The sequence below is a fragment of the Anser brachyrhynchus genome (assembly GCF_964034855.1).
Source record: "Anser brachyrhynchus genome assembly, chromosome: 1".
In the NCBI taxonomy this organism is placed as follows: domain Eukaryota; kingdom Metazoa; phylum Chordata; class Aves; order Anseriformes; family Anatidae; genus Anser; species Anser brachyrhynchus.
In genome coordinates this window covers 142,210,333-142,231,235 of record NC_137694.1, presented here as the reverse complement: position 1 = coordinate 142,231,235, position 20,903 = coordinate 142,210,333, and the positions used below count along the sequence as shown (strand labels likewise).

Below are 20,903 nucleotides of genomic sequence, written 5' to 3'. Positions count from 1 at the left end.
TTTTTGTACATTTTACTACACTAGAATATTTTTTAGTCAGGCTACTCCAGAAGCATGCTAATTCTGCTGCAGCATGTGTACAGTTATGCTGGTTTGAACAAAGGACATGTGGGTGCTTTTAGTATAGATATCGCCAATTGCTCAGTCTAAATTAAGAATTAACAAGAACACATGACTCTGACCCACTAAACATAGATTTCTGCGACTCTCCCAGTTCGTGTATGTACTTTTGGTCCCTACAACACCGAACGCGCTTTGTTGTTGTGGCATCTGTCAGCAATTAATTTACTCAGCATTTTCCTCTCTGGCCATAGGTCGCAGCCGCTCCGTGCACCCGCTGCGGCTGAAAGCTTTTCTTTGTGCTCAGTCTCTGCCTGTTTGACGTACTGTAGCAACCCCAGCCCACCCTTCCTCCTGTTTTGGGACACCTCGGCACGGCGGCTCAATAAATAAACACACACATCCCACGGACGCAAGTTTTGGAGCCTGAGGGCCCACAGCAGCGTTTATTGCTCGGTGACCCGCGTTCGGCGCCTGGGTGCCGGGGAGCAGGAGTCGCTCCCCGGCCTCTCCCCGCTGCCTGGGCGGCCGCATGGCACCGACACCGGGTGCAGCAGCGCCCGCCGCCCGTCGGGAGGGCCCCGCGGGGCGAGGAGGCCCGGCCGTAGCAACCGGGCGGTCTCCAGCCCAACGGCGGGGCGGCGGCGCCGCCGCTTCCAAGCGGGTGGCTGCCGGAGGCAGGTGAGGGCCGCGGGGAGAAGGGCGGGTGGCAGCGCGGCCTCGCTGCTCCCACTGCAGGCTTAGCCCTGAGCGGCCGACCCCAAGGCCTGGGCCCCACGGGCAGTGGGTTCCCTGCCCCACGCAGCGTGCCTCGGGGCACGTTTGGCGTGGCAGTGCTGGCCACTGACATGGCTGCCGGCAGCTCTGGGTGGCACAGGCTTCACCCCATGCCCTCAGCTCTTCCTCTGGCCCCAGGGTGGTTTTGCGACGGCACACGCTGCTCTGTTTCCACAGAAATCCCAGCCTGGCGCTGGGTGGGCTGGCAGTGGTTCAGAAAGCACCCAGGGGCTCACCCTGAAGCTCCCACCTGTGTGGGAGAGGTCGCGGGCTCTGCAAACACTGTGCACCTGTGACAGGCGGGGTGCACCTTACAGAAGGTTGGCTGCGCTGGCCGGGGTGGGGAGGTGGTGGTGATTGGACAAACTGGTGCTCGCCTTTTAAAAACAGCGTGTTTTGGTTCAGGCATTGGGCTGACCATTTTCCTGGCTGCCATCAGCTTGCTTGCCTTTCCCACACTTGAGGTAAATTTGCTATTTCCGTTGAAGCCGCTCCATCTCCTTTCCAACGTGCCTTTTCGTACGGTGCCAGCACTTCCCATACAGACGCTGTTCAAGCGGCTGGGAGCGGCACTGGGCAGCGAAAGCACAGGAAAATCTGCTGCCACACCTCTGGGCATCTGGAGAATGAGATGGCATCTGGGATTAGTTCTCCACCTGAAGCGTGTGTCAGCGGTTACCACGAGGGCACAGCGGTACTGCTTCTGCGCAGAGTTAGAAACTGCACGAGTCTCATTGCTCGCTACCGGCGGGCGCTGTCTGCCTCAGCTCCTCTGTAGTAAACGTGCCTTTTTATTGTATTAACACCATGTCCCTTCCAAAGGGGTGTTCACCTGCTAGCAGGCATCTTCTGCTGAATGCTTGGGTGTTAGGATGCAGAACGCACTCCTGTTTTTTTAATATCCTCCCTGCCTTTCATACCATTAATATCTTCCTGTATGAGGAGGACAAAGAACAGAATGGTTTGTATATTTCTGTATGGGTATTTAAACTCATGTAAGAGGAATAAATATATCTGCAAGAGGAATAAATAGCGTGTTCAGTTCTGCAAAGAAGAAAGAGGGAGGAGGCCGTCTGTTCTGGTGCAGTCCTGTTATTATTTTATCCCATTTTTGCTTTTCCCATAGGAAAAACTGCTTGATGACAATAGCTAGCAGCTGGGCTGTTGGTGATTCATAAGTATCCCTCATTCATTTGTCTTATTCATTAAAAAAAGAACCAAATGAATGGCAAAATGTGATGTCTTAAAGCGATACACGCAGCCAACATATGCTACCTTGCTTCCTCTGGCATTTTGTTTTCTATTCATATGTTTTGTTTTAGTCACAGTTGGGCCTTATACCACATACATATACATATATACAAGCATAATGCTTTTCCTTTGTGAATCATCTTGTAGTCTTATAGGCAAAGTTATGAATCTCTTCACAAAATTGTGTCTCAGATACTCCCAGGTTTAGTCATAAATTGGATTATAGCAATGGTAAGGTATAATGCAAAGCAATAATAAAATATAATACAACTGTCTGACAGTAGGCCAAAACACCACACTCATTTTTGTGTGGAAACTTCCACGTTGGCTCTTTTTTAATGGTAACTTACAGGGATAGAAAGGAAACCATATTACCAATATCCCCATTTCTGAGTATGAGTGGGTCCCTGTCAAATCTGATTTCACCCTTTCTTGACAGGGGAGGTAGCTACCCTTTTTAATTTATACTATTATTTTCCTTGAGAAAAATCTTGACCTCAATCTTCTGCCATTTATTATTGCTTGGGCTTGCACATCTGGTCTCCAGTTCATATTGACCTGTTCAGGGGAGTATTTTAGATTATTTTTTTGAATAATAATTTCTCAGGTTTTTAAGAAGAAAGCAAAGAGGAGTTGTCAATCAAGAGATTCATCATGACTGGCAATCCATTTAAGAGACTTGCCTGGAGTGACTGTGAGTATTTCAGGGCTGCTTTTACGTACATTCCATGTTATCCTGGATAACGTGCAGTTTAATTTGCTGAATCGTGGTGTGCATACTGCTAGCTGTGTACGAGCTCTTCTGAAGCTGTGCCAGTCTCCTGTGCTGTGTATGGGGTGCTGTGCTGGCTTTTTTTTCTGAGGAGGAAACTGGGAATGACTGTTCAAGTGACTATAAACAGTGCCTGACTATATATGAAGCCCGAGCAGCTGCAAACCTTCACCTGTGTCTCTCTAGAGTTAACATCTGTCATTGCTGCTTCTGCACTGAGAGGAGGAGGAAGGCTGGTAAAATGCCAGCCCCTACAGGCATGCCAGCCCAGCACCCTGCTTGTAGGACTGCTGACTAGGGAAGAGCTGGTGCCAGCCTGCCCCGTGCAGAAGGCTACTGTCACTGAAAGATGATTTCTGAGGATACATTCTCATTTCCTTTATGTATGATTAACCGAGGAACAAATCTGTCTAATGAACATGTGTAGCCAGGTCGGTTGTTGTAGTATTTGATCTCAGAGACAGCAGAGCTCTGATCATATTCCATACCAGACTGAAAGCTATTTTTAGTCATTACAGAACAGAACCTTTCTTTATATTTTGGACCAATTTCATCCACTCAGTATATTTACATTTCAGCTGGCTTACAGTATATGGGGAAGTGAAGGGCTGGAATACTGTAAATAATGTTGATTCTGGGGAAAATGGGCAGAAACATCAAACGTCCACAGAAAATAAACTTAGATACAGCAAGGGTATTTAATTGACTAGCACCAGCTTAGCTCATGAAGAGTATTTTGGGAATGAACAGGAAATACCAAAGTTCTCCTAAAACCTCTATGCTGAGGAACAGAAGCATTACTGTTGTCATCACTTCCATTTCTGCCCCAACCACTCTAGGCTCTGGTCTGCCTCTGCTCCCTGTTTCAAGTGGAGCTAGCCCAGCCAACTGTAAATCTGTGCAGGCTTGCATTCTTCTGTAGAACTTAATATAAAAATGGACCTTCATGGCCAAGATTTGCTGTGCATGCACATCATCCATCACAGCCTGGAGCAGATGCTGCCAGTACCATTGTTTGCAGTTATGGACAATGATGTGGGGTGAAGGAGTTTCACCAGCCTTGCAATAAAATCAGGGTCTGTTGCTGGCACTGCCATTGCTCATGATAGAAGTTGAACGTATAATTGCTAAGAGATCCTCGTTTATTGAATAATGCTTCTAATGTGTCTGTAGTGGTTGTCTGACAATCTTCAGATGCCTCTTAGGAGCTCTGATTCCCAAAGTGTAGGTGAGATGTCTTAGGAGCTGGAAGAAATGTCATTTGGCAAACTGGATTTAGCTTTGTCTGGGCTTGGATCTCAGCATACAAGAGATATTTTCTTCAATAAATTGAAGGTGAATACATATGGATGAAAAAAAAAAAGGAGGTGTAACTGCAAGCAGATATGTAGAACTGAGAGCAGATTTCCAGACTAAGAACATTGCTCAGTAGAATAAAAGAAAACAAGAAGCAAGCTATATGTATACAGAGTACTGTGGTATACTGGTAAAGAAAGGAAAGAATTCAAGTAAGTCTTTTTTTTTTTCCTTTTTTTTTAAGTGTAAATGTTGTTATCCGCTCATTTCTCTCTACAACAGATGCCTTTGATTCAAAGCACAGAAAAGATCATACGAACTCAAATTTCCACGAGGACCACAAGAAGAAATCAAAAGAGAAGGAAAAGAGTCTGACAGTCAGTCAGTGGGACATGGATGTACAGCCCCTCGTTTCATCTTCTGAATGGCTTAAGTTTCATGGGCTCAAGAGAAAGAAATTGACCCTGTCCCAGATTTTGTCCCAGATTGGATTTCAGCACAGGAAAGGTATTAGAGAAATCAATAATCAAATAATAATAATAGGAAAAGATGTAGAACAGTCTGTAGTGCTCATTTTGCACCTCGGTGTCCTCAGAGGAAATATTCACATTGTCTGTTATCTTATAACAATGGCAGAAAGGGAAGCTGTATCCCCAGTTTCTGGCATTGCCAGTTCAGAGAACTGTGAAACTCCACCTCCTTCTGATCTGAGGACTCGGGATCTGAGAAGGGCTTTTCTTACTGTGTTGTACTGTTGTGTCTTTACCTGAGGCTCCAGTTCAAGTCCTCCACAATTTAACTACAGCTGGGAAATAACTTGCAGTGCTGAGGCTGCTAGTCTTTTGCCTACAAATAACACACCATGAGACCTCTGCCCATTTTTAGATCGCAGATATGTGTACACTGTGCCATAATCTGAGATCTGCTAGTTAATCATCTGGGCTAGCCAACCTGTTCAGGAATAGTTTATTATTTCCAGGGAGCCAGCTTCGAGGAAGAAGTTAGATTTGATTAGAATTCAGGCTGCTTTTTGTGCAAAGTCAGGCTATAGAAAAATGTTCCTTTGCAGTTATCTGACAGCTGGAGGGGAAGAGTTTGCTAATAATTATTAATCACTGCCGTAGTAGTGCTTTGCAGAGCATGGTAAGATACTCTTTTCTTTGAAGAGTTTACTGCCTGAGAAGTCGGAATTGTAATGTATTGCAATTGTTCTAGGTTGTATAATTTAAGATTTCAGCTGGCTTGTGTCCATGGGACATTCAAGGATCAACAGTGCAGATCCTGGAATCCTGTATGCTGTAGATGAAGAAGAAGAAGCTATTAGGCAAGGTTAATGTTGTTACGGTGTAATTGTAGGAGCAGAACGTACTAGCTTAGCAGGGCAGCATGCTGTACAGAGTAGCTGCTTTGTGACGTTGAATATTCCCACCCCTAATGTTTTCCTATCAGTGGAACTACCGTAGAAGATTTCTAGCTACTGAAAGAGCAGAGTGCAACCTTTTCCTTAGTTGCACCCACTTCTGCACCCATTTAGTTGTGTAAGAGAACAGCATTATCTGTTCCAGATTTTGTATTTTGTTTGATGGACAAATATTTGCAAGTCCTGCTGTGAGGTAAATGAATAATATGGAAGTTTAATTGCCTAAACCTTTCCTTTATTAAAGTCCCATGGAGCTTTTTTGCCTATAAATAATTAAATGCATTCCCCCCCCCCCCCATTTCTGATTAAACTGGTAGGGAGCAGCAAGAGCAGGGCTGCTTCAGGAGGGGAAAGTGAGCTGGGAGGCAAAGGGGACCACAGCCCAGGCAGTGCCCTGCCTGACCAGGATGCAATCCCGCAGCATCTGAGCACAGCAGGCAGAGCAGGGTGCTGGCAGCAGCGTCCACTGACAATCCCAGGCAAGGTGAGGTGATGAACCAGGTCTGGGGTCCAGCCAGGAAGTGCAGCCAGGAACAGCTGGAGATGAAGCCAGAGACAAGCCTGGAGACAAGGCCATAACGTAGGGCTGAAAGGTCTGACCAGGAGAGAGGTTTACCAGCAGGACTTGAAGCGGGCACACCTGCAGCATAGCTCAAGCAAAGACTGGGGGCCCAGGCCTGAGCACCCTGCGTGTGGAAACCACGGGTGAGACTGATAGGGGCCGCCAAGGCCAGCTGTTGCCCTCAGGGTCTTAACATAAACAGAGCCAGAAAAAAATCGTAATTTGATATCACTAGAATTTCCCTCAAATTTCTTAATGTCCGGAGATAAGTACAGATGCATGAGCCTCACACATGGGCAGTGTAGTGTACACGTCAATCTGAAAACTATCTGTTTGAAGGACACATGCACTCTGCAATGCTTACTACTAAGGGAGAAGCTCCGACTCATTCAAAGCTGATACATCCAAAGAATCCTCCTCATTCCTCTGAAAATATTTTACTGAATTTTGATTTTACATTTCTGTAAAATAGATTTTGACATACTGAAGGCAAAGTATGTGATAAGAACAAGATTTAATCTCCTTTGAGTTGCATGTATTTTTGAAAAACAGAACATCATGAAAGTAATCCTTATGATTAACAACTTGGCCTTTTGTAACCTTTACTGTAGATTATGTGACCACTTTGGGAAAACTTGTGGCTTCTCGGTATGCAGACGGTCTGTTTCCTCAGTACATGAGAGCACAAGATGGCAGCGTGTATAATGTAAGCGACTGAATTGTGGTAACCTCCCCATGCACTTAAAAGTTGTTACCGCTGTTGCAGAATGATATGGCTAAAATGTCTCCCTATGACAAGAAATACATACATTTGTTGTATAAGAACTTTATCTTTTGATCATTTTTTTTTCCTGTTCTGTCAAACTATTAGTGATGACAATCAGCAGTAGGGAAGCTATATATATATATATATTTTTTTTTTTTCCTTGTAAAGTCTTACACTCTTGCCTTGGTGCAGCATTGCAGTAAATCTTTCCAGAGAAGGCTGCAGTTTCTAAGCAACATTTACCCTGTCACGAAGGAGGGAGCACTTAAAAAGAAGATGCTCAGCTGAGTTTAAAAAAAAAAAATAGTTGTAGTCGATAAAACAAATAGGGATGCTGAAATAAGTCGACATAATATGCTGTCATTGCTGATGCAAAGCACTGCTTTGCTCAGTGCCAGTGGGTCACAAAAGGCTCAGCCCGTCTATAGAGACGGCTGGCTGGATCTCTGCCCAGGCTCATGTTCTAAGGAATGTCTTGGTAACAGCTGCTGGCTGTCCCATTGTTGAGAGGATGGATCCTGACTGAAGAGATACGCATTTGAGCTAGGAGGGGAGAGAGTCAATTCGTAAGGGATTTTACAAAAACACATGGCTTGTCATTTTTTTCTGATAACTAGAATCACTTCTGAGGCACAAGGCATAAAAATAGGAAAAGAACCATTTCAGGGAGACTTATTCCCTCTTTTTTTTTCCCCATGTGATTCTGTGTGAAGTATCTACATAATGTCATTTAATCTAGGATTTGTTTGGAGCATGTGAAAAGACACTTGTGGTAGCCTTAAGGTAGCAACGCCACTATACAAGATCTGGTGAGACCTCCCTTAGAATATGGTGTACGATATTGTATACAGTTACCATAGGGTAAGAGGACGCGATTCATACTGGAGCAACTACTGGGAAGAGCTAGCAGGATGAATGGCAATGGTGCTGATTTTGTAAGAGATCTTGGCTGATGTTGATGTATTTAGGTAAGACCAAGAGATTCTGAAAAATGATAGTCTTACTGCCCTTAAATGCCTAGAGAAAGGCAAGTTGCAGGCATAGAGAGGAGCTATATTTTTCTATGCTAAAAGGCATGAGGTCCAAGAATAAACTTGTGTGAACTGCCATGAATAAAATGAGGGTGAACAGTCAGTTTTCCAGGCCTCAGAGAAATGGGAATCTGGACTGGCCAAGTAGAAGTGAAGGGGTGGGGCAAGAAAAATGCTTTATTTTAAGATGGAGTTTGATCAGTGTAGTGCAATAAGCTACTTGTATGAGTCTGGCTGTGATAGGAGGAAACTGGATTTTCTAAGTGCTTCTTCCCAGGCTGCCGTTCCTTTGGCAGACAGCCTGATACTGTGTGTCTGGAGGCACTTTACAGGGCCCTAGCTGACATTAAAGAACAGAGGAAAACACATACGAGAGGAAGAAATGTGCAGACTGACTCTGAAAATTTCTTCTCACTGAGAAATGTTCTTGTTTAAAAACGTTTGACTCTCCAAGGCTTTTTACTAGTCCTGGAAAGGTAGCTGGATGTAGAAGGTGGCAGGTAAATTAGCTTGTGTGGATCAGAGATATTGGGGGTATGTCTTTACTGGAACCTGCAGAGAGTTTTTAAACCCACAGATCATTTTACACAGTGAATCTGCGTAAATATATATATAATGGAGATGGTCTCCCGCTTTTCATTTTAATACCGAATCTATGTTTTTCTTAATTTACTGTTAGGGCATGAGACATTTTAGTTGCTGATTGCATTTGCCTGAACTAAATTTGCCTAAGTCCCTACCCATAAATAGTTAAGCTGTAATGTTGGGCATTGTTAACGAAATAATAGCACAAATAGGAAGCCTTTTACATTTCCTTTCAAATGCTAAAGACAAGGTGGAGATTGAAGTGCCCCAGAACCAAACCGTTCACTCCCTTGTATCGCTGTTTAAAATTTTAAGAGCTAGTCAAAATTCTAGTCTAAGAAGGTACAAAGTGCCTGTGTTCCTGTTTGTTCATCCATCTGTTCTGCGGCCCTTTCTCCATCCTTGCCCCTGTTCAGCTCACTCTAATTGCTCCAGTCTTGAGACAGACAAGGCAGACAACCCACTGGCACTGTCCCATGCTTGTATAAAAAGATTATGAAAGGCAATTAGGACAAAATGCAGTGTCTTTTCTGTTATAGCTCAGATGCGTTTGTCAAGTATTTGCTCCTGCAATAGTGGAAGAAAAATGGGTTGTTTTCACTGCTACCTTGGCTGACATATCTGGCACTTGCAAACCAGCTATTGCAGCTGTGCTAAGCTTGGGGCTTCGTTTGTGTTGTTTTGATGTTCAGTTTCTTTCTCTCCCTTATTTAAATAAAGCTGACAGCCAAAAAAGAACTGATTCTTCATTTTGTGGATGGTCTAATGGGAGCTATTGAGCTCTATCGGCAGCGAATGGAATGGTTAACCAGTGAAAGCCGGCTGATATTTGGAGTGATTCAAGAACAGTGCATTGTCGTTGTTTTGGATTTTGGCACTGCAGCCCCAACTGAATTCGATGTATGCCGTGATGCACTTTCTATGGTTCTTGTGGAACAGGTGACCCAAATTGCCAAATTTAACCTCATTCGGTAAGCAGAAAGAGCACCATGAGAACAAAAAGGAGTCTCGTGTCATACAGACGTGTGTTTGGATGATGTGTTTTCTGTAGTGCAAATTGTTATGATTTGTTTCACGGTAATACCTACAATACCTATCATGGTAATACCTATACTTCCACCAAGTCTCACCCACAGCAATGCTGAGCTTGCAACTTCCAATTAACAGAAAACCGTTGTGTTACCCTGAGGAACGGATAAAGGCTAACAGAAACCAAATGTTGATATATGCCTTCTGCAAATGTAGGAAATGTAGAAAGATCAGGGACACTTTGCAACAGCAGTAATGCTCTTCGGTAATGCATCTAAGTATTACAGAGTAAAACAGTGAGGTCACGTCTGACCGCCTAGGCGTTCTTGTGTCTTTAGGCACTACAGGTTTCTGCCTTACAGCTGAATGTACGCTCCCCCACGTACCATAGACAGAAGCATAGTCATTTGTATTTCTATAGATTTCCATGGTCACAGAAATCAGTAGTAGGACTAGCAAACAATACTAGATTTACATAACAAAAGACAAGAGCTTGTTCCCTAACATGAGTAAATGAATCTGGGTTTAGTTGCAAGTAAAAAAAAAAAAAAATAGAAGCAGCTATTCAAATTGAAGTATCTTTGAACAAATTCTCACTTATGAATAACTGAAGGCATAATCTTGGGTTTGGATAGATGAATGGAATTTTGTGACTATGAAAAAAATGATGTGCAAATTAGGCCATACAATTTTTGAATAGGTTCCATAAAGATTACTTGCAACTACACTATGATTCTTAATGTTGTTTTACCCAAGCTTCATCCGCCAGCTTTGATTCTGCTGCCCTATCTCAATTCTCTACCTTGTGATACACCTGAGATTTGAAAAGAAAAAAAAGAGATACTTTCCATACCTTTTGAGAAGCACATAAAACATTTTCTTTAAAGATGATCTGCAAAGCTAAGTCAAAATTGAGGCACAATAAATGTGTTCATTGATTTTTCTGTTTGCTTCAGCAGGGAGACAAAGGACAACATAGCTTACAAGTTATTGCTTTAACAGAATCTAAGAAAGCATGCTTGCCTTTCAGATTTGCAAGTAACTCTTCAGAGTGGTGCTTGATGGTATATCATAGATGCTGGAACCAGTTATTTTTTTAAGTTGTCTTCTGTCTTTTATGTGCAAATGGACAGGCATGCATGCTCATATGCTTTGTGCCTCTCTTATGCCATTAAGAGCCCTTTAATCAATTAAAATATCGAAAAGCTTTGCATCACAAATCTCGTTTTGATGGGCAGATAAAGATCAGCACTCTTACAAAAAGCGGAGGTTGGTTAAAATGATCTGGCACAAAGGCCAACCAGCAAGGATGCCATACAGCATACAGTGGAAAGAGAAGCCAGATACATATTTCATATACATATTTTAAAAACCTGATTGTGCTTTTATTGTAAATATAGGGTAAATACGTGAAATGGTAAATAGGAATTAGGAACTGTTTGTAAAGTACTGTAGCCCTCTTGGGTGTACTTTGAACAGCTGTCTGAAAAAATTGTTTTAAAAATTACAGTATTTTTCTTAGGGTTTTATTTTGCCCCTACTTTTATTGCAAGTCTAGATTTAATATGTATGGTTTATTGTTATTATTACTTAAGAATCTAAAAGCATAGTAACAATAGCAGAGTTCCACCTTTTTGCTTTGCCAGCATTATTCTCAATTCTTCTGATTTATAGTTAATGTCACTTTCAGGGCTGCTCAGGAACTTATGAAGTGGCAACAGAAATGTGCTCCTGTGTCTGAACATACTGTAAAGTCTGCTGTTAAGTGGCTCTGGAAACTGGACCATATGACAGCTGCCAGCCATAGCAGCTCTGCTGAAGCCCTGCTGGAAGCCATGAGTGAGACGGTAAGCTCACACATCTTTTTGGAAGCCTCAAGTAAATCCAAGAATATTCAGTGCCAGACTGGTTACTGTCATTTGCCCTGATGAATTTTGCAAAAATAAATATTAATGGGAGGGTTCAGAAGTTTTTTTCCTGTTTTTCCAAGTGTATCTGCATACTATGTTTACTGATGACCTGCTTATGTAAATTTATTGTATTTTGAAAGCAGAAACTTTTCTGTTCTGGAGTACAGAGAATAAATAACATATTCAGTCATTAAGGAAAAGAGTAAATACGTTGCTTTCCACTTTCTTTGCCATATATGTTTTTCAGGGCTTCAAGTTTATGAAAATAGAAACTTAGAATCATTTAGGTTGGAAAAGACTTCCAAGGTCATCAAGTCCAAACATGTCCCTTAGTACACACAGAACTTCCTTGGACAGGAATTTAACCAACTCTGCTGCAGTGCTCCAAGTTAAAAATAAAACAAAATGAAATAATGACAAACACACGCTGTTAGAAAAGCATCCTCAAGCTCTTCACTTCTGAGGCAGTAACATCCAGTAAAATATTCCTTATATCACTACTATTGAAGTCAGGGAAAAAAAAATTACTTTGTATCCAAAATGCTTGGTAAAAAAATATACTTAAAATCCAGAATATAAAGTACAGAGATTTCTTTAAGCATTTGTTGACAGTAGGTGTCTACAAATCCTTTTTCCTCAGCCAGTTATAATTTCTTCCACAGCAAGAAGACAAAGCATACACAGGTATTGTTGTAATTAAATTCTGTCTATTTCTCAAAGTGCCATATTACATTATTCATTATAATAGAGTCAAAAGATATAAAAGATATATGCCATCATTTGAGCTAGTCACTTAAAACCTGTATTGTTAAAGAGATATTTTATGAAATTCGCTTACAATATAAATTGAATTCCTGGCACTTGAATTAAATGGAAAATTGTGTGGACTAGAATCATTAGTTTTTGCTGCCATTAAGATCCAACCCTGTGCACAGATCCAACCCTAACTCCTTTGTAAATCTCATATTGAGACATTGTTTGAAAGAGAAGGTGAATTTGGCTTGAGTTTCCCTCTGGTTCCCTGTGCAGATGGATTCTCAACCAGATGAACCTTGATGTTTGGAAAATGATATTAAAAAGGAACTGGGTGAGGAACGAATTGTGCAACAGTGACATTTTTTATGACTGCTTTTTAAAATGCCTCCATAAATTATGCTAACATTTTCAATTTGCAGTATATTACTAATTTTCTGGTGGGAAAAAAAAAGGATCATATTTAGATTTCAGTATTGTCTGGATGAAGAAAAGGCTTGTTGGACCTGGTAGGTCTGCATACAAATAAACAGAAATTAAAATTCATCCAACAGTGAGACATATTATTTTTTCTGGATATTGGTGGGCTAATGGGTAATCTGGGGGAGTCAGTTTTGGCGGGTGATCAACATAAGACAGACTTTAATTACTCCTAAATACAGTTATTATCATTCATAACTGACAGTTCAGTTTGAGTACAAGCTTCACTGTACTGAAGGCTGGGGCAGACCCATTCAGTCCTAGGCAAAAGCTGCATAGTCACTGAACAGTCATAAATGACTCATTCCTCAGAACTGGCTTTGTCAACAGAAGTTACTCAAAAACAATAGCTCCTTTTTGCCTAGACTTGGGTTTTCCAGTCGTTCCTTTAGTTGAGCTTTTCTCCCATGTGTGGCAAGTCCCTAGATTTCCTTTCCTCATTACCTGTCAGTCCCAGGGTCAAGATCCCTCTGCTCCAAGGTTGCAGTCCTTTGGGCTCCACCTGCCACAGATACATCCACGGTATCTAACTCACAGTTCTGTGCAGGTGCTGCTCTGCAAAGTGTGGGCCACCCATCCCAAATGTACCTCCCCTCCCAGGTAAAGACTGCGAGGAACTCTTTGTCACATTCTCCTCTCCGTTCCTGTATGGAGTTTGTTTGCTTGTTTGGATGGCTGCAGAAATTATAATTTGCAAAATATGGAGGCCTAAATGGTTTGAACCTTTTCCTACTATTCTGTAAGGAACATTTCCTTCATGGTATGTTACTGCTGGGTTTGTAGTTAAGTAGAATGAATTGTCTGTGGTTAGCAATTTTGTTTTCTTGAGGAGCTGGTTCTGCATCAGCTATGCCCAAGAACTTTCAGCATTTTAAAAGTTGCAGAGGCAGGAATTAGATCATTTCAAGGAAGTCTGAAAGCTAATACCCTTATTAAATAGCAAGCTTCTGAGTTATTGGAAGTCTCAGAAGGGAGTGGGAGAAGATGTGAATTTGAAGGAAGACAAGGAAAAGTGGTTGTGCAATCTGCATATGTTCCCCCAGGCCAGGAGTCTCTTCAGCAAATTTCCAGGACAAGGGTGTTGCCCGAGGACTGGGTCTCAGCTGGGTGAGCTGCATGGATGCTCTGACAGCTGTTTTAGCTGGGTGCAACAGAGAGGGAACCTTCTAGAACTGAACCAAAGCACAGATGGGCACAAGTGTTGATTTATTTTGCTTCTAAAGCTAATAGGTATTGTGTTAACCTTGCACGTTAATGAAACATGCTCATTCTTTCTTATAGTATTTGTCTAGCAGCCAGGATACCTGGCTGGCCACAGACCCTCTTACTCCATACAAGTGTGCTCCGTAAGTATGGTCCCTGACTCCCACATGTAGTGCCAAACCCCAAGGTGCTGCTTTGTTAATTCTCCTTGTCTAGCCCAGGATTGGGCTGCTGCTTGGGGTAGATGTCTTCCAGTGCTCACCTTTAGTCAGGGTATTTGTGGCAAAAGGTAGAGAGGGGAGAGAGGCTGAAGCCCAGAAACCTGTGTCAGTTTGTATCACCGTCCTCATGATGCAGGGCAGTATGGGCATCCTGCAGCCCAGAAGGTTTTGGGTACAAACTGGACAAAAGATGTCCATGTGTCAGCCTGTTGGCTCAGGAAGCTGAAATAAAAATCAGTGTCAAAGGCAGTACTGGAAATGGAAGAACATGCTTAGAGATGATACTGAATTTGCTTTCCTGTTGTATGAAATGATGTGGGTGCAGAAACACTTCCTCAGTGCTGTCCCAAACTCAAACAGTTGTCATCTTTTCTCTTTTATGGTGCATGTTTGGGATTCCTTACCATACGTGAATGTCATTTTTCAGTTGAACAGCTATTTATCTGTATTTATCAGTTGGTATGTGCCATGCCATAGGACTGATAGGCCATGCTTGCTGTCTTGAACATCATCGCGGGATAGGTGTTGTTACATTTTTTAATGCTGGTGAAAATTCAAGAAGCATATTTACTAGCTACCATTTAGCATGGATATGTGCAGGCAGCATTGGATCTGTCACAGTGTAATACACAAGCAATAACTACAGGACATTTCTTCATCTTCTCTGTCTTCTTGCAGTAATGTTTTCATAACATAAGTGTATGTGTTCATAACAAACTTGCCAAGTTCCCTCTGCCTTGGGAAGCATAAAAAATATGAATTATCTGTAAATACCTACAGTAGCATTCAAAGAATGATGCATCTCTCCTAGCCCTCAAAATACGTGCTGCTAATAAAAGTATGTCTGGTATAAAAGTTCCTACTGCTTTTCAGCCCTGGCAAGGCCCCAGCATAGTTCCTCTCTTCCCAAAAGAGGAATGCGGCACAGAGCCCCGTCCTGACTAATAGCACAGTTGTCCTCTCTTGCACTTCTTTTTGGTTTCGGTTAACTTCTGTGGAAAGGGGCTTGTACTGAGCTGTACCCAGGGGCTGTGGGTCTGGTTCCCTTCTCACTTCGGGAAATTTTGTGTGAAATTCATTTGAATTACTAGCAAAAATGAGAGGGAGAACTGAAGATCTGCAAACCTTATAGCCCAAATAATGCAGTGCTGCTACCAGACTTTCATACCAGTGCTCAGCACAGGACCGGGCTTGAATAAATACCAAACATCTGTGTAAAACAGTCCTCCCAATTCCTTTTTTTTTTTCTGTTTTATGACAGGTTGAAGCTGTTTATTACTTTGCTGTGGGTGATGTTCCAGCTGAAACAAAGCAGCTGCTCCTTGAGAAGGTTTCTGATGGCTCCTGTCCAGTCAACACCGTATCTTTTAATGCCAGGGAAGATGAAACTATTATTTTTCTGAAGGAGTTGAGCCACTTGGCCTCTGGCAGGTATGAAAAAGAAGCACAGTAATGATTTCAGTATTTGTAAAGTGCTTTGCTGCTAGGAACGCTATCTGGAGATATCTGAATGTTATCCCATTTTACTCATGAGGAAAATGAGACAAACCAGATCAGTAAGTGGTTTGGGGAAACAGAGGAAATAGTCTAAGAGCTGTAACTAAACTACAGGGCCTACTTGAACAGCTTCTCTCCATGTGTGCTCACTGGCTTGTGGAAAGGCCATTCCTTACCTATATCGTGAATTGTCTGTCATCTGTTTCTCTTTCAAGTATGAAAATTTTTCAAGGGAGAGTCACAACATAAACAAGTTTTTATTACATTTCTTTTTACTTCAGTAATATCCACAGGCACCAGCAAAGGATTGATCTAGAGTTTTTTTCGGATCAAATGTCGCACAGACATGTAGTTGAAAGGTAATGCCTGTCCTAAATAGGCAGTGCCTGGAACAACAGGAAATTCGGGTAGTGTTAGGCCTGGCTGTGTGAAGCTGCAGTTCTCTACCATGCTCTCCAGCATCTGTTTAGTGTAGTTGGTAGGAACCGATATATTCCATATGGGCTGCTGGCTACTTTGTCCTGGGAACCAGCTGTGTGACAAGAGAAAGCCTTCAATGCGAAAGGATAATACAGCATTAATCTTGATTCTAATATAAAAATAAGGAAAACGAATGAAGAAACAAACAAACAAAAAAAAAACACTATACCAAACACACTCAACAGCAGGAGGGCAATAGCAGCTGATAGATGTTTGTCTGCTTTACAGAAGCCACCACACAGTTACAGAGCTGTGAAATGCCTGCTATAGCTTTCTGTTTCACTATTGTTTGTGCAAGAGTGGGAAGGACTCCAACAGTAGAAATCCCCAAATGACAGCAGAGCAATTGGTAAGATGGCAGCTGCTTAGCTCTTTTATAGCCATCTGTGTTTAGGAGTAGCTTTTAAGAGACAGAGTGCCTGCCAAAAAAACAAGACTGAGGGAAAGTGTTATGTTTGTTCTATTCGGATGTGTGTCTAAACGACTGTGGTCGTTTAGGACTGTAGTACCTCCATGATACCAGGTACTTTGCCAGTCACTGTACTTCATTTTCTTTTGGCAAAGTTTTTCCCTCCTTTGTAAGAAGAACATGAATGTTTCTTGCATGGTAGAGAAAGAGGCGAGAAGGGTTGTGGCAGGGAGCTGAGAGGAATCATTTTGCCTAATATGATTCTCACTATCTTTTAGTAATTTTTCATGTGTCTAGCTTTGTTGCAGAGACTTATCAGGCCAACATATATCTTGCTGGTGGGTATTTTCCCAATAACTGTCTATAAGATTAAGTCAGTTTTCACGTAGGATTTGCTAAATTCATGGGTTTTTCACGATTTAAGACTGATTCTGGTGTAGTTCTGTTTTAAAAAGGCATCTTTTTCCTGCTCTGGGAGCTTGTCTGTTTTGACAACAAGGGTAAATGAAGTCTGCTTGACTTCCTGATTTGTATGTCGATAGTGAAATAAATGTTCCTGTTGGGCTTTGAACTAGGAGGGTAATCTAATTAAAAGGTGTTAGTGTCCTCTTAGATATCTCAAATGACATGCTTGCTCAGCATGTTAAAAGCATTAATTAAAAACAGATTTCCAGATGATTGAAAAGGAAGGTACCTTAGAATAAGTGATACCAAAATGAAAGGATGTGTGATTCTTCATGAAAAGACTTCAGAAAATACATATACGTATATAAAGGTTTGATAATATCCATAATACTCTTGTAGCTGAACATTTGGTTATCTTGATAGGTAAGGAAATAATTCCAAAGTTGTACACTGCTCTGACTTTGCATGTGTGACATGCATATTAAAACTAGGAAAGTGTTTACGTAGTTTGCATACTGGTGAAAACTCATTTTTTTATTACAGATTCCATGCTTTCGCTCAGAAGAATTACTGTCGAGATGCTACTGGACCTGCACTGAAATGCGAAGATGACAAAGATCTAATTGCCCCGAATTCCAGAAAGGTGAAAGGGCGAACGCCACTAGGTAGACAATTTTAAAACCAGAATTATATTGATTTTCTAGGTGAGGTTTCAGAGTAGCTATCTAATACAGGAACTTGCTTAGTGCTAGATCAAAAGAAGCCTTCTGTAGGCATAGGCGGGGATGGGACTGGTCAAATGGAAAATCTGTGGGTGGGAAGGAGAGGGAAAGGAAAAGAGAGAAGTGAAGAGAATAGAGGATGTGCATATGAGAATGAAAGAGAAGTGAAAAAAGGAGAAGAAGCAAGAACATGTATTTCAGGAGATAAAGATTAGTACTGGTGTGCCTATACCAGTGACCTGGTGGTAATGGAGAGTAATGGCAGAAAGGGAGATGAAAGAGATAAGAGTGGTGTAGAGCATCTGTTACAACAGCCACATCAATACAGACCATGTTCATGGCTAATATAAGGGAATTAAGCCCGCTTATGGTTGACTTGGTTTTCTCAGGATCTGAATTTATCATAAAGACAGGCAAAGAGCACAGTAAAAATAACTAGATAGAAGGTGCAAAGAGAGAGGGAGAAATATGAAAAACATACAGGAGGAAACAGCAGAAAAAAGCAGAGGAGAAGCGAAGTCTCCATTTTGCTGGGGGTGGAGCTGGGCAGAAAGCTCTCAGCATGGTTCTTTTTAGTCACAGTGCTACTTCCTCTAGGAGAGGTCAGCCTTACTGTTCAGTGGGACTGGACTGAGGCTTCAGCCGGATTTGGAGGAGATCAGCTTGTGGTGTGAAGCATGGCTGTGTTATGTCATGTCCGATATCTTTATCAGCAGGCAATTCAGTTAAAAAAAAAGGTTTATTTTTATTATCAGGAGGCATAAAACCTCTTTTCTCTCATGGCTCACATCCCCATTATGCTGTTGGGCATTAGCGTTGCCCCAAAGGTAGAACCCTGTCATCCTCTTCTTACTGCTAGGGAACCTATGGCATAAGGGGGATTTAGTGACTCACCTAAAGTCATATATCAGTCTTGGACTAACTGTCCCATATTTTCTGGGTTGTGGTCTGGATCCTTGCGTACAAACCTTTCAGAATGGCCATGGTTATACAATATAGGAGAACCATAGTTTGGGGGGGGGGGGGGGCAGAAGTAAGAGAACAAGGTGTCATCATCCCCTCCCCCTTTTTTTTTCTTTATGAAAGGTCATCAGGGCTTTCCCCCCTCACACCCCCACAGGGTTTAGAAACCAAGAGCAGAGCATGCTTCAAAGCCCTGCCTTTCATTTCATACTGATTCACAGTGCTGTAATGATTGCCTTCGGTCTGCTCCAAGTGCTTCCTTGCCAGACCCCAGTTGGGTGTGTGCATGGGGAGGGCTGGCTTCCTCTTCCCCCAGGCACCAGCCTGTTTCAATAGATGGCCCTAGAGCTCCTGTATGACTGAAATTACTTCCTCACCACTGTTTCTAAAGCTGAAAGCTGAATAGCTTTAATCGCTCAAAAGGGCAGTAATCTCCTTGAAGTGCATTGTCTGTTGTGTCTTATTGCTATTATGGAGTAGAATTTACACATTAAAAAGGAACACAATTAGCTTTCTGCATTTACTTGGCATTATAACCACAGTTGTGACATCACTGACAGCCAATCAGAGCCTTTTGGTCGTATACAGAACCTAAAATCCTTTCAGAAAAGAAAATACGTAGGAGACATTAATTCTGGCCTGTGTCTGATGTCTCTTGTTTCAGAGACTCCTTCAAGGGTGTAGAAGGCAATAATAATAAAAGGGGAGATTACTCACTAATGTATTCTGAAACCGGTTCTTGAATGTCTGGCATAAACTATATAAGGAAATAAATAGAAAACGAATCAGAGATCTAATCTTCCAAATGCGATGTTTCCTGGAAAATAAGGGGAGGTGCAGGAATATTTTGATTCTGTTTCTTTTTGCACCACAAATGCAACAGCTGGAAACTAACGCTCATTGTTATGTTTTATGGGCTGGAAAAAACATTTTAAGGAAATCTGATAGTTTTCTGGGTATCCACTGAATACCATTTTGCAAATACAGGATATCTTCATGCTCACTCTTTTTCATCTACTTAAACAAACAAGTCGGAAGTGAACTACTTAAAACTCCAGATAAGAGCTGAATTCTCCCCTGTTTTGCATCTTGAGCAGTCATTTAGAAAGCAAGCGTGAGAAACTGCCAAATTTGAATTTTTTTTTATACTCATTGAGTGGGTGCTTGAGATTAAAACAGGTGTAAACCAGTAAAGAATTAAGGTCCTTATGTTGGCAGACTCAGACCTGAGGCAGAAGAAATACTCTCACATAAAGCATAATTTGGACCAATGTGGTGATGTCTCCTCATCCAGCACTGATTTTCCTATTATCACTTCTGCCTATATTCTTTGTGTAGCTTCTGCATCTGCAAAAAGCTGTGGAATTAAGCAATTCTGTTGTATAGTTAAAATCGTAAGTGGAAGGGAGGTGAAATTTAAGTTGGAACATGAAGACTTAGAGGGCAAGAGGCGGTGAAAGCTGTGGAGAAGAAGGTTCTTCCTGAGAGGGGCCATAGTTGTGTTATCTGCTTGGAGTGAGAGGGAGGTAAGTGCTAAACAGGGCTTGAAAAGTAGTGGCATTTTGAGCTAGATCCTGAAATGAACAGTGGTTCCTCGCTAGCTGAAGAGCAAACAGCAGTAGATCTCTGGGCAGTGTTTTCTGTGTGGTGGAACAGATGAGGTGGTACGTGTAAAGAAGATGCCACTGGACCCTGAATCAGGATTTGAGTAACATGACAAATCCAAAGAGGGATATATTTCAGCATGGCCAGTCTTTTGGAATAATGTACTATTCCAGGCTGTGAAGACTGATGTGCTTAACCACTTTTTGAGCTGTGTAAAGCTGTATTCTTAAGTGTGCTTGATTTTCCATGTTTACCTGATGGTCAGAGGGAAAATCGTAGGGTGCTGTGTGTAACATGGGGAGCGTAAGAGCACCAGCCTCCTGCGTAGCATTGAAGTAAATGAGCTCTGCTCTGTTTATGCACACAGACATGGGAGAGACCAAACCCTCCCTTCGGGAAGCCAGAATAATGACTACAGAGTGGCTGCTTTGCCTATGAGCTGTAGCAAAGAGCTTTGTGTTTTCCTCCTATGTGCTTTGTCCAGTCTTAGCAGCCTAACCTTGGCCTGGCAAATCTCTTTGCTAATGTGTAGAGAGTGATGCAGACAGCCGCTCTGCAATACCATGCAGGATACAAAGTTCATTTGCTTTGTGCATTTGCCCAGGGGAAAAGGGGCAGGATCGGGCCAGGGTGAGTTTCCCTGCCGCCTGACCCAGCGGGTGTGCAGGCAGCTGCCCTCCTTTCTCCTCCATACCTCCATTCTTTC

At 42.2% G+C, this 20,903-nt stretch overlaps 1 protein-coding gene across 15 annotated transcripts in view; it reads left to right on the top strand.

Moving 5' to 3' along the window:
* The first annotated feature begins 296 nt into the window (after positions 1 to 296).
* The window catches only part of VWA3B (von Willebrand factor A domain containing 3B), an 81,180-nt gene continuing 60,573 nt past the window's right edge, over positions 297 to 20,903 (top strand). For 9 of the 15 annotated variants that reach the window (XR_013945216.1, XR_013945217.1, XM_080577004.1 and 6 more), the window contains exons 1-7: positions 613 to 2,782; positions 4,439 to 4,663; positions 6,750 to 6,844; positions 9,241 to 9,491; positions 11,240 to 11,396; positions 15,378 to 15,547; positions 17,451 to 17,572. Coding sequence is in view for 13 of the 15 variants with exons in the window: in XM_080577004.1 (XP_080433130.1) it covers positions 2,743 to 2,782; positions 4,439 to 4,663; positions 6,750 to 6,844; positions 9,241 to 9,491; positions 11,240 to 11,396; positions 15,378 to 15,547; positions 17,451 to 17,572 (1,060 nt within the window). In the remaining 2 variants the exon portion in view is untranslated. Of the gene's footprint in view, positions 2,783 to 4,438; positions 4,664 to 6,749; positions 6,845 to 9,240; positions 9,492 to 11,239; positions 11,397 to 15,377; positions 15,548 to 17,450; positions 17,573 to 20,903 lie in introns of those variants that run through there. The other 6 variants (XM_080576993.1, XM_080576998.1, XM_080577002.1 and 3 more) reach the window with 6 other exon arrangements.